At 33.3% G+C, this 14,431-nt stretch overlaps 1 protein-coding gene across 1 annotated transcript; it reads right to left on the bottom strand.

The window, feature by feature from the left end:
* Positions 1-329: 329 nt before the first annotated feature.
* On the bottom strand, positions 330-13,170 carry LOC132744160 (uncharacterized; the record flags this gene model as incomplete). The annotated part of the gene is made up of 6 exons (XM_060732780.1): positions 330-460; positions 3,790-4,018; positions 4,979-5,208; positions 11,262-11,384; positions 12,228-12,337; positions 13,014-13,170. Coding segments are annotated over 6 exons (953 nt in total), but the record flags the coding sequence as incomplete, so codon positions are not given.
* Between the last annotated feature and the right edge of the window lie 1,261 nt (positions 13,171-14,431).

Below are 14,431 nucleotides of genomic sequence, written 5' to 3'. Positions count from 1 at the left end.
TAATATTATAAGTTTAAAAAACAGGTTTATTTTCCATAATCTTAATTCTACAAAGACAATCTCTGTTATTTTACTATACGTAAAGAGAATAAAATACTCTTTAAGAAAAAACATAAATACATGCTGCTAATGTAGGGTTTTAACCACCTTCCAATGATTTTGTGTATGCGCTATTGGTTTTGAATTTTTTATGTACCAACACATTTCTATCTATTCTAAAACTTTGAAATATTCTTTTTCATAAACCATTTTTGTAAATGTAACAGGTGTTGTTTAACAAATATATATACTAAACTAGTGTTCATATAAATGTGTATTTATATTTATATGCTAGAAAGCAGCTTTAAGGATACGATTTACCTGTCCCAAAATTTGTCCGCGTCCAGCAATGATGCTGTCTTGATTTGGAAAGTGTCGTTTGATATTCTTTCTACTTCAAACAATCTATTTACGTCTATATCTAGAAAATAAATAAAGTATAAGATATAACCAAATATAAATTATATAAATCTATACGTACTTTTTCAAAAGGGACACTTCTTGTTTGTTTGTTTTTTAATTTTTGTTGTTGGTGGTGTTTTTTTCGGGGGTTGTGCTTTTGGATTTTTTGCGGGTGTTTTTTAACGCAACGGATCCGAGCAAAAACGATATCAGTCCGGATTATTTTGATAGAAATTTTTCATTAGACAAACAAAAGCAGTATAACCTTTCAATATGCATCCCATAACTTATCAGATAAGTGTGAAACTAAAAGAAAAATATCGATTGCCTTTTCACTACGTTACACTCTTGGATCTCAGCGACTAAATGGTTTAGATCATCGACTTTAAAGTATCCATCACTGCTGTGGGTTCAAACGCAACTTATAGCAGCACATTCGCTGTGAACATAATTGTATGTTAAGTTGGTTGAGCACAGTATTCATTCAAAACTGATTAAAGAGCATATATGTGACATTTACTATTAAAGTGTCTTACGAGCTTAACTGTAATGATGGCTCAAATAATTAGACTCAATGAACATCAATTATTATATGATAAGCTGATGTATATATTATATATATAGGGGTAGGTCCTACATCATGTTGTTCGGTGTGTTCGGTGTTTTACGCGAAAACCAAGCGTGAAAGTCTTACTAATTGTGGCAATTCAATTGTAAATATTCTGATCAGCTGCAATTGGCTTGGGCTTTTTAGCTTGCCAAACCATTCTGCATCATTGGAACGATACTATAAGCTCACAGTTAAACAATTCAAACTCGTTAAGCACATATAAAGTGCTTCCATATTCGGCTTTGTAAACTAAAATAATAAATGCGTGTTTTGGGGCACCTGAAGATCATTTTGTGTAAACAAAATTAATAACTGAATCCCATTGTCAACTAAAGCTGTTCGGAGGAAAGATTTCAAGTTCAAATATTCCGTTTCAGTCGTACAATGTCTTTAAGGGATAGAAACGGTGATAACTTTAGATACACCTTGCTAACTGCATCATCAATTTTTACGTCATCTTCATAGCAATCAAGGAAAAGTAAAAAGAAAAAAATTCAGCGAACACTACGGAAACTTGAATTTGAAAATGTAAATATTGTCAAGCACTATATGATGTTGTAGATACAAAAACACTTCGTAAATTTTTTAACTAGTTTTTTTTCAACAAATGTATATCATACAAATATTCAAATATGCATTTTTAAAGTATCATGCCTGATTAAATAAATCTTTAATGAGAAGAAGTGAATACGGGTGCAATTATTTTCGGTAAAATTCGTCGTTACATGGATACTGTCATCAAGGTTTCTACGGATGTTTCTAAATTCAAAATTTTACTATTTCACGTTTAAATGTTGAATTCTGCTTAAGCCGGTGCTAGGGGGCGTGGACGGTAACTTGCACTTTCCAGTACCGTCCATGAACAGGCTCAATCAAACCGAGCCTGCAACATTTTCAATTTTTCCGTGTTGGGCTTTCTTTAGGGATTCTGTATTTATCTATTTTTTGCTAGTACAAGTTGAAATGCCAAGAGAGAGGTTTACAATTAAATGTTTAAAAAACTAATTAAGCATTGATATGTGGCACTAAGTTTATTCATATTGAATATCAACAAGCTTTGGTTAATCTTCAGCATAAAGAAGAAAGACAACTTTCTGAGTTTGGACAATTTTCATATTATCAGACAAAGTGACATTTTGAAACATCTCTGAAACAAAATAATATTCTCATAAATAATTCCGTGTTTTAGAAGGTGAGGAAGATCTATTAAGTGAGGTTGGGGCTCACTTATTACGCGAACAATTGACACTGGTCGATTACTGTGTCTATTTGACAATGAACGGGTTGTAAATGTGTAATTGTGTGTCTGTTAACTAAAACATACATCATTCAAATGGCGCAAAATGGTTTGTAAAGCTAAACATCCGAAGCATATTTCTGCATATTGACATGAAAACGAGTCATTTTCATTGGCACTCCTTCAATAAATTTTTTGTGCCATATTTTTCTTTCTAAAAGTACCAACAGTTAGTAAACATATATGGGTAGGTACTTGTCATATACATTATACAATTATTCCAAGAAAATTCGATTACCTGTTGCTATATAAATCAAACTCCTGAATATTTACTAGTTAAAAAGCACATTCATATAGTCTAGCGTAAAACTTAAAGTCTTTTTTCAAACCAGAAAATATATTAAAGGGTTTGGCAAATATAACCTGCCAAAGATTTAAAAAATATATTTAAACATTTTTCGGGTAAATTTATGTAATAGTATGAGAAAGAAAAGAGATTCGTTTATAGAATATCTATCAATTGAACGCAAGTGAGAGAGTAGTAATGAAAAATATATATTAAAATAGAGAAAATAAGAATCCATAAAGAAAGCCCAACTCGCCAGAATTGAAAATTTATGGCTCAGTTTGATTGAGCCTGTTCATGACTACTGTCCACGCCCCCTAGCACCGGCTTAAGCAGAATTCAACATTTTATATGAACTGGTACAATGTGGAATTTTGAAACTAAAAGGGCGGTTATCATGGAACCTTCAATGTGACAAGTAAATACCATTACATGAAAAGCGGCATATGTTCCCCAAGTAAAATAATGCATGTGCCATAAACGAGAAAAACAATGGGCGGAACTGAATGAAATGGAAATTTGCAACAGGATCAGAGGTTATGAAGCCAGCATATCACAGATGAGACGCCAAAAGACAAATTTAAAAAGCCTGCCACATATCCTAAAGGGTGATTCAACAGTATTCAAGTGAGGAATACTGGAACAACCCAACAAGAAAATAGCCGAATAGAAAGAACTAAATTACCACAACCACAACAATTATGTCGTGCTGAACGATCTTTAAGGATCGGAAATATAAAATCTCTGATTGAATGTACGGGGCGACATTTTACAGCCCCCAAACAGCACAAACAACGCTGATGTGGCGAAAAAATAGAGAAAACAAGAATCCCTAAAGAAAGTCCAACACGGCAAAATTGAAAATGTTGCAGGCTCGGTTTGATTGAGCCTGTTGATGGACGGTACTGTCAAGTCCAAACTACCCTTCACGCCCATTAGTACCGGCTTAAGCAGAATTCAACATTTAACATGAACTGGTACAATTTTGAACATCCGCAGATGCATTCATATGGCGGTTATCATGGAACCTTCAATGTGACACGAAAGGACCATTCCATGAAAAGCTTACATTGCTTAAACTTATTAATTTTAAACAATATTGCATTAAATGTAGGAAGTCATGACTTCTTTTTGCTTTTAATTAAATAAATTTACCTGTGTGACTTTCTAATTCAATCTGTAAATCTCCTAATTTTCCATCATCCGGGTCAGATATTGAGAGGTTGGCTACTATTGTACCGACTGGGACATCTTCACGTACTTCCGTTATAAGGTAATCCGGTAGAATAGTTGGTCGATCATTCACCTCTTTCACGTCTATCCTAATTGGAACGCTATTTAATGTTACATTCTTGTACGGCTCTTTCAGTACACTGACACGTGTCTGTTGTCAAATAAAAAACATGACCAAATATGTTTTCAAGTTTCAAATTTACATCTGCGAACATCCCTAAATGCACGTTCGTGCAGTCGTTCAGGGACGGACATACGTGTATCACTTTGAAATAGCTACTGGCCGTTTGCAACCAAGATTTGCTGAAACGTTCGTGGCAGGTTTCGATTCTATGCCAACAGGATGAACCTGAACCACACTGAAATCTTTAAAAACAGTTGCCCATATTTATGTGGGGATCGTTTTCACAGCCAGCATGACAAAAGTAAAAGTGTAATCTTCTGTAGCGTGTTTCGAAATTCTATCATTAAACATTAAAATGTCACACTAGGGTTATTCTGATTCCACAATGCATTATTGTAGAAACAACTCCAAGACTGAGTTTTAAGAAAACGAGCTGTTTTTGGTATTATGATTAATGGTTGTATATAAATTAAAAATCCAACGATTTTATACAGTAGAATTATATGAACCGGTTATTCATATATTTTGTTAACATGCTTTCAAGTTTTCATTCATACTTGATTTTATTCCATTTAACAAGTTTTTATGCGGACAAAAGTTTATTCCATTATAACGATTTTGTCTTCAGATAAAACAAAGTAAGATATAGATATGACAAAAAATGAAATAGTTCAAAAGCGCAATAGCAAAGGACCAATATAAAATGCCTTTGATATTGTTTAATTATTGTTCCTCAACCACAAACGATTGATCGGAGAGGTAATATACACTACTCATTAGGTCTAATTGACGTCACGTCCAAATGAGTATACGTAGTTTGAAAATATTTATACGTAGTGTGAAAATATTTATATTTTTGCTTTTGTACGCAGTTATTATTCATAGAATAATGAATGAAAATAAAGAAAGACGGTCAAATTACACTTGTTACTTAATTCTTAAAAAAGGAAATTACTTACTAAAAAGGAGAAAAAACCATATACTTACATTCCAAGTATTTATATATGGTGTATTTTTTATTGTTAATACAAGGTAGTTTAAATTTCCAGATTTCACGTTCTCTACCATAAAGTATCTGTGTTCGTTATGTGTGATGTCTAATTGAAAATACACACTAATGTTGATCCAGTTGTTGCAGAAGAAACTAATTTTCGTAGAGCTGTCGCCTTTTGGAAGGTCGTCACTAATTGTTAGATTTATGTAATTTGGTGTGCACTCTAAAATAAAGGAATAAATAACTATGGATTAAGTTGTTCAGACATTCAGAGATGTTTGACAAATAAGCAATTAATATTTAACCTACGCGAACTAGAAGTCAAATTTGATGCCAGTCTAAATCTAGGCCCGAACAGTTTGACAACACTGGAGGTAAAATATTCTGCTACTGAAATCCCGTAAAATAGAATGTTCTAATTTTAAAGCATGGCAATAGGCATCATTTTGGAAAGTATTTTAATTTAACAATTTGCTTTGACAAAAAATATTTGTGACGCTTCGTTCATTTTATAGAGCTTTAAATTATAATGACGCATCTTACATGAGGTAGAATACAATCATAGACTTATGTCCATGTCTATATGTAATATATTATTCGGACCTGAAAAATGCTTATCGTCTCGGTGCATATACGTCAGCAAAAAAAAATGTGAATGACGGAAATATAAGACTAGTATCGTTTTGTCGTATAGGCCTACTGCAGGCTATATTAGAGTATTTTGTTTATCTTTTAAATGTTAAAGCCATCACGTCTTTACGTCTTTTTTGCAGACTCATGACGTCAACACAAATCAGAACATTGCTTACATGAACAATATACCATACAATGATCGTTTTATATTGAGCAAGGTCTACTAGAAATGCGCATTGTTGAACGTCATATGCAATCGAAGAGCTTCTGGATTATTATATTGTTCATTATTATAATCTCGAACTTGATACGGACTCGAATTGTAAATAAATCTACCACGTTGCTTTAGATGTACGAGGGCTGTTCAATAAATACGTGGAAAAGTGCTGCCATATTTTTAATATTCATTGGAAATTGACGTTCTCTTTACAATTTGTAAATAAACATATAATAAACATGTACACAAAATTTCAATAAAATCAGATAGAAATTAATAGTTCAATTTCAAGTACTTCTAAGGTAATCGCAGTGAAACCGACCCAACGTCGTCACGACGTCACGCTCAACGCATGTATGAGAGTCACCCAAAACACGCACCTAGTCCTTCTCGAAATACTCTCCGTGAAAGGAAACACACTTTTTACAACGGTTGATCCACGACATGAAACTTTTAAAGTAGGAGCCATTATTTATCTCTGAAATTGCACCTTGCACCGCGTAGGACAACTCGTCCACATCATCAAATTGTTCTCCCCGCAGGACGTTCTTCAGTGTCGGGAACAGAATGAAATCGCCTGGTGCGAGGTCAGGGCTGTAGGCCGGGTGCTCGAGGACTTCGAAGCCGAATTTCCTGATTGTGTACTGTGTTTCAGCCGCACGATGAGACGGTGCGTTATTGTGATGAAATATCGTGTCGGCGATTTTCGTGGCCCGCTTCTTTCTCATCGTCCTGATAAAATCGTGTCTCAGAATCTGAAAGCATAAGGAAATACAATCATAAGTAAATTGTCGTTATAATTTATTTTCATAATTACTTACACAAATATAAATGATTATTACGTAATGTATTGGCATAATAATGAATATCTTATTATAGTTTAAAAAAAATTATTCACCTTAGAATAAAACTTTGCCGTCACAGTCTGACCCAGGGATACCGAGTGGCTCAGTATCACACCGTCGACGTCAAAGAAGACGATGAACATCTGTTTCCTTGCAGATGGGCCGACTTTAAAATTCAAAGGTTAAGGCGATCCTGGAGTTTTCCACATAGAAGACTGTGATTTCGTTTCAGGTTCGTATAGGCTGAGCAATGTCTCATCAACAGTCACTATCCGTCGCAAGAAACGTTCACCCTCGCTATGAAGGCGTCTGAGAAATTGATTGCAACACCGCACCCTTTCCACTTTTTTGTTCGTCCGTCAACATTTTAGGAATCCACCTGGCGTCTCATATTGAGTTCATCGTGAATAATGCGATGCACTGTGCCAATGCTACAATCCGATCTTTCGTGTATTTCGCGAATTGTTATCCGACGGTCAGTGTCAAGCAGCTCTTTTATCACAGCGACGTGATTTGACGTTACGTTGGGACGTCCACTGAGTTTGTCGTCATGGATGCTTTGTTGGCCGCCTAGAAATCGGGCATACAACTTGTACATTGCTGTTTTCTTCATCGGCTGATCACCATATCCTTTTTGTAATCTTAACATTGTTTCTTTCTCTGAAAACCCGTTCAAAACACAAAATTTTATTGAAGATCGTTGTTCCGATGCCATTTTAACGCATACGCGCTAAACAATATGGCCGCTTAACGCCTAAATGACGTCACACGCTAACATGACGTCATGTGCGTAACGCCAACATATTGCGCGTAAATTAATTATAATTAAATAAAATTATGCAACTTTTGGTGAAAATCGCACGGTAAACGTGAAAATGCGACGTCATTATTAACCAGTGACTATTTGTAAAAATGAACAAAAGTTGGCCGGTAATCGCTACATGTGGTTTCCATAACGACCGTTTGTTAACATATGACTCATGCCAGAACGGAAATATTTGCTGTATATTTTCAAAATATGTTTGTCTCTATTACTGTATAAGTTTTATTCAGCTAAAATAAGGAAATAGCGACACTTTTGCGTGTATTTATTGAACAGTCCTCGTAAAAAAACAAGTAAATTGTATAACGAACGAACATATTCGACATCAAGGAAAGAGGAAGTCTTCTTCAGTAAATAAGTTATTGAAAATATGTCTGACATTAATAATCAATTTAAAAACGCTACTAATGTTCAGTTATAACAAAACTGCATTAACGTCGACTGAAAAACATTTGGTACTTTCGGGTGCTACACATAACAATAAGTAAATAAATAATGTACAGTTTACTTTAATATCTATAAAATCACTTAATGTAGGTGGACTTAACACGATATTGAAATTAACTTAGTCAACAACTCAAAGTATTAAATAACTATTTGTGTTACATGTTTAGTATATTTGCGTAGGCTAAATCAAAATATCGAATCTGTATCATAATGTCCGAGGTTCTTGTCCGAATTTTGACGGAAAGGGCCGAGTAGTTACGAGCACATACGTCACAGATTGAATGTATGTGATATTTTACAGTGTGTGATTTTTATTACAGTATTATATCAAGCAATAGCACTTTCCAAAAATGCTAGGAATCGCCTTTCATCCGGGTGTTTCTTTTGTTATCATATGACACTAAACTATCGGTACTAATTGACTTAGTGTGTACGAGTAGAAGTGGTCATATCTTGTAAATTATATATGAAGTCATCCAGGAACGGCGAAAATAGTAGTATATCTACAGAGTGATAGTTACCCACATTGTTGTTAAAATTAATAATAAACTAAGGCGACGTAGTTTTTTAAGACAAATTAATTTCCCATTGAACAATGAACTATGCAGACCATGATATAAAAATTGATTAAAAGAAATGTCGATTATACAAACATGAAATGTTACAATGACCTTGATCTTGAGCAGCAATGTCATATATTATTAAGGGTTTGTACCCTTTATATTATCTCCACGAGTCTACTGTATTACATAATCAACATGTGTCAACTTGATAAGAGAATCTACAAAAGTCAACTCTATAACATAATCTGTAAGAGTCAACTCTATAACATAATCTGTAAGAGTCAACTCTATAACATGATCTGCAAGAGTACACTCTTACATAAACCTGCACGTTTCAACTCTAATATGTCAGTTTTTTCGATCATTTTTATGATTTAATTACCATAAATTACATTCTTTTGAGTAGTTTTGTTGTTGTAGTGTCTTTGTTGTTGTTTTTTTATTTGGGAGCGGGGTTCTTTGGGGAGAGGGCGGATAATACCACAATGTACACTATATGTGTCGCATGTACATTATAAAAATGATTGTACATGTATATTAAATTGAACTTAAAATCTTCCTTAGTGTTCGTATCATGTTTTTCAATGCGTTTGTAAAAGTGTATGATTAGATTATATGTTCCTGATTATGATCCTGTCATATGAAAATATGTAAAATTTTAAACATAACATAAATGTCTTTATTATAACATTTTCAGATTTTTCCTTAAAACAATATTGCAAATTGCAAAATACCATGCAACTATAAAATATCATCATTCAGAGACAAAATCGCTTACATGTTTGAATGTACAAAAATGAGTTGCACTCACAAACTCTATTTTATTGTCACATACGTGTTATTTGTGCCGTGTGGCGGCTGTTAAAAGGCTCCCCGTACATTTAATCAATGATGTTATATTTTCAATCCTTGAAGATCGTTCAGCAGGGCATTTTTGTTGCGCATACATTTCAGATGGTATTTTTAGTTAGTTGTATTTTGCCTTTTTCAACTTGGGTGGTTCCAGTATTCCTATTTGAATACTGTATAATTACCCTTAGGATTTGTTGCCTGCTTTTTAAATTTGTCTTTTGATGTCTTGTCTGTGATATGCAGGCTTCATAACCTTAGATCCCCTTCAAAATTCCATTTTACTTAGTTCCGCCCATTGTTTTCTCGTTAAGGGCGCACGCATTCTTTTACTTGGGGACAATACGCCGCTTTTTAATGGACATTACTGTATCGCATTGAAGGTTCCATGATAACCGCCGTATGAACACATCTCAAATTTCTAAATTCAATATTTCACAATTTTTGTGTTTAAATGTTGAATTCTCCTAAAGCCGGTGCTAGGGGGCGTGGACGGTAAATTGCACTTTCCAGGACCGTCCATGAACAGGCTTAATCAAACCTAGCCTGCATCATTTTACAATTTTGCAGTGTTGGGCTTTCTTTGGGGATTTTGTTTTTCTCTATTCTATATTTAAATGTGAAAACGGATTAACCTAAGTACTATCCTTTTAAAAGTATATATGTACACAAATATGGTGCACTCTAAATTTAAACTGTTTAAGGTATTGATGTAAAAAAACAACAAAAAAACAAAACAAGTTCTACCATTAAGTAGTATCATTTACAGTAAATATACATGTGCAAAAATGGATTGCGTCTTATTGTGTATCTATTAAGTGTACATAGATGTGTACGAATACGGATTGAACTCTGAAATTAAATCTATTTAGGATATATAAATAGAAGTGTACAAGAAAACGTGCTTCACTCTTAAATGAAATATTTTCAGGACATATTTACGTGTGCAAAAACGGGTTGTACTCTTACGCTGATTTAGACTATACATGTATGCGGGGTCTTTCAAATGGACACTGATAGAGGTGCATGTAAAAAAATGGGTTGCACTCTTAAATTGAATCTATTCAATGTATTAAGGTATGTGCACAAACGGATTTTATTTTGAAAATGAATAAGTTTGTACAAAAGCGACTGTTATTCTGATCATAAATATCGGGTACTGTTTATATCACGCTCGTATTGTAATCTATTTAAAAAGTTACCTCGAGCTCATTGTAGTAAATCTAAATATTTATTGTAAAGTACTTTTATATCACCATTATATATCTAATAGTGATAATCAAAATTGTAAAACTAAACATTAAAATCGCACAGAGATCTCGTTGCAAAATAGTTTGGAATTTTTGGTTTAAACAATTCAAAATGCGAATGGTATTTCATCAAAATCATTTAACGCTCAAAATATCTCAACTTACAGGACTAATGATTTGCTTCGATATTTTTAATTGTGAGAATATATTTTATTCAATCCTTTCCTTAAGCGCTTTGCCGTTTGCTGTAGTTCCACTGTATTAAGCAAATACTGGGTTGCGTAACAGCTGTTCCTAAAGGTTATAACATACATGAATATATTTTAATTTGAGTATCGCTTTGAATAAATATATCTTAATTGATAATTCTCGGGCCTGATATATTTAAAGTCGGAGATATATATAAAAAATGAATAGTAAACGCATGGAGACTTTTGTCTCGTGCGATAAAGGTAGAATGTAACAGTTAATTTTTGAAATTCATTCGGCGACTGAAAATCAGACGTGGGTTCAGGGTATTTTAACGAACACTTTTTATAATAACACACACTGAAATCATCCAAATCATTCGAACCAAACAAATTAAAATAGTACAGTTAGACGACAAAACGTCGAATGAATCATAGCTAATGTAATCTTATTGACGTACCGTTGGTTTCCCGACAAGGATTCAAAGCGTTTTCGTCACCGTCTGAGCATGCGCATTTGTAATCTTTTCCGGAAACAGGTAAACAAAGCTGGCTGCACGTGCTTTGTAAACATTTGCTGAAAACTAAAGAAAATAACTCACTTAACACATATCATCTTCACATAATGAATCAAATGTCATTCCCTTTATGGCATTGGACTTAATGCAAAATAGCATCATGTAGAAATGTGAACTTTTGTTTGAATATAATACTTAATAAATTTACACGATTCGTGTAATGTTATACATGTATATTGAATTAGAATCTCTGGCAAAACAGTCATGTTGTCTTCATTTTTACATATCAGACTACATTTTCATCATAATGTCGGTGCACCATCAAGGTGCATGAGAGTTTGTATGAAATTCTAAATACTTTTTAATACCAGTGAATCAAAATTAGCATAACAAAATATTCCATTACCATTTTAATCACGTAAAAAAACTGACGCGTTTTATGATATTGAAATAATGTTTGTAAAAAAGAAACACTACAGTGTCAGGCATGAATTTTCCTTTACTGCATTTGCATTATGCTATGAACCATAGATATAGGCATGCTATTCTGACCTAAAATGACTTAAATGATAAAATTAGAGATGATTTGTTTGAATTGATGCTTTTTAAATACTCGTATTGATGAGAGAATCTCATTATATATGTAACTTATTTACATCTTGTCTAGAAGAGAGACTCGATTCATTTGTTAATTTATTACTGAAAGCTTCGAAATATATCTTATGTAGATATCAATATATATTAAAATAAACTCTGTTCATTAACAAACATTTACCAAAAACGAGTCTTTTAAAGTTCGCCAGCATATTAAAATCATTAACTCTGATTTTACATGATTGGCACCTGCTGATCAATTTTGGACTTGCCAATTATTAATTAAGGTCCGTGACTTTAAAACTATCAAATTACCTGTTTTAATATCAGTTTTCTTATAACTAGTAATTCCACTTAACGCGGAAAAGTTTGAAGTTCCAACTTGCTCCAGTTCCCCGCCATCTACACTTATTCTGTATACATGGCTAGAAAATAAAGAATAAGGCATTCACATATTTATTATAAATTTATGATTTTATAAAATGGCCGTTTTCGCCTAGCAGCCCGGGTCATAAATGCAAATAACTGTTAACATATATCCATAAAACCTGTTCAAAGTTTGTGTGACTATAAAGTTACATGAACGTGTCGTTTAATCATGGAAATAGTTATGGTAATGTTACATAAACACTCTGTTTGAGGTCCTATACAAATATGGAAATTAAATTAAATATAAAATGGCTTTTACATTATATACCGGTGACATGAACCTTTATTGTAGGTGAAAGAAGTATGATTTCAAATACTTAACAAATCATAAACAATTAAAATACCAATAAGAGTTTCATTCATGTTTGCTAAGAAACACAGAGTTATTCTATTAATTGAAACTCTCCCTTCATATGATTATAAGTGTTTCTTTTCTTCTTTTTCTTTGTTTCTTCTGTTGATACATTTTTAATTCTTACAGCATGTTTCACAATATAGGACTTCATTCCTTTTAAAAATGAAATTCTATATTCAATATGATAAAATAATTAATAATAAATACAATCTTTACATAGCAACACCCTTTGGGACATAAAATCTTTTTGAAACAGGTGTTCTTCAGGTTTAATTGCTCTACAGACGGTCGCTTTGAGAAGGTTGTGCTGTACTTACTTCCTGTATGTGATGTAAAGTTTATCTCCAACAAGCGTCATGCCATTAAAATCATAACGCGATCCCGATACCGAGGACAATTTTTTCTTTACCCCTGTATCAATGTTGATCCGGCCAATAACGCCATTATATGAGTCCATCCAAAATAAATTCATACCTGAAATAAGCAGATAGAAGACAATGACAACATCATATACGTCATTACTAACTTCGTAGGATTCCGACAGTTTCGACACTTCCCATGTCTGGTAGTGGATCGACACATGGCTCTCTATTTGTTTCCGAATGAGACGACACAGACCGATTTTAACAGAACAACTGGCTATTATCAATAATATCTTATCCAAAGTTTGACGGAAAGGGCCAAGAAGATGCGAATGACGTGTGGCTTAAATAAAAGTTTATTGTACACAAATCGTTCTCTCTGAATATTTAAACCATTTCAAATAAGAATCTTACAATGGGGAACAAAAATAAAAGCTAGTTGCGCATTATTTATGCGTCGAGGGCTTAAACGTTCTGAGATAACATGTATGACGTGTTAGATTAAAATTACATTAAAATAAAAAAAATACATAAGTGTTTGAGGAAAATCGCCAGTTAGCTGGGGTCCGGCATTTTAGAAATCTTGACTAGTTCTAGCAATGTGTAATGATCAGATTTCAGGAAGCTTTTGAAAAAAGCGTATAATAAAGCGCTTTTGAAGAAGACGCCATAGTCTTCTTTCCTAAATTACACTTCCGGTAAAAGTATGATGTTGACAATCAGTAGATAAATATAACATTCATTGATAAATAACTAAAGTAACGATGATTCACTTAACAAAATACTTTTTAACAGACATTTTATTTAATTATCTCGTTTAAATAAAGTAAAATTAAAATGTCAACAAATATGGTGAACAAGATATTCGGAGACACTTTGAATTCTTCGATGACAAGTTAAAACCATTAATTCAGTCCAATCCAATTAACGGAAAAAAGTTCTTACTCATGATTACGACAAAGTCCGAGGCAGATCTGGTTAATGTATTGAAAACTTTATGTTTGATATACAATCATAAGGACTTTCGGCGTCATTGGTAGCACCTTATTTCATATTCTTTACATATACGTGCGTAATTTTTAAGTATTAAAAATCTGATTTTATGATGTTCATGGAAGTATCTATGCTGCCAGGAAAATTTTTAATTATACCACGTGGCCTCTAAAACTAGATATATCACATCGTTGTCTCATTTCCAGAGTAACGTAACAGAGTGTTTGGTATCATTTTTCCAGCTCGTCGAGATCTATTTGCTTCCATTGAGGACGCATTTAAATGGTTTTTATTTTAAGTTTAATTCCATAATGACGCATAACCGGTTTTTGGCTACCAGAGTGACGTTAAAAACTACCCAGCACATATTGTATTTTGTC

Source organism: Ruditapes philippinarum, unplaced genomic scaffold (assembly GCF_026571515.1).
Source record: "Ruditapes philippinarum isolate M1 unplaced genomic scaffold, ASM2657151v2 ctg20086_1_1_1_1, whole genome shotgun sequence".
Classification (NCBI taxonomy): Eukaryota; Metazoa; Mollusca; class Bivalvia; order Venerida; family Veneridae; genus Ruditapes; species Ruditapes philippinarum.
Note: the sequence above shows the minus strand (reverse complement) of the source record. Positions and strands in the feature narration are given on the sequence as shown.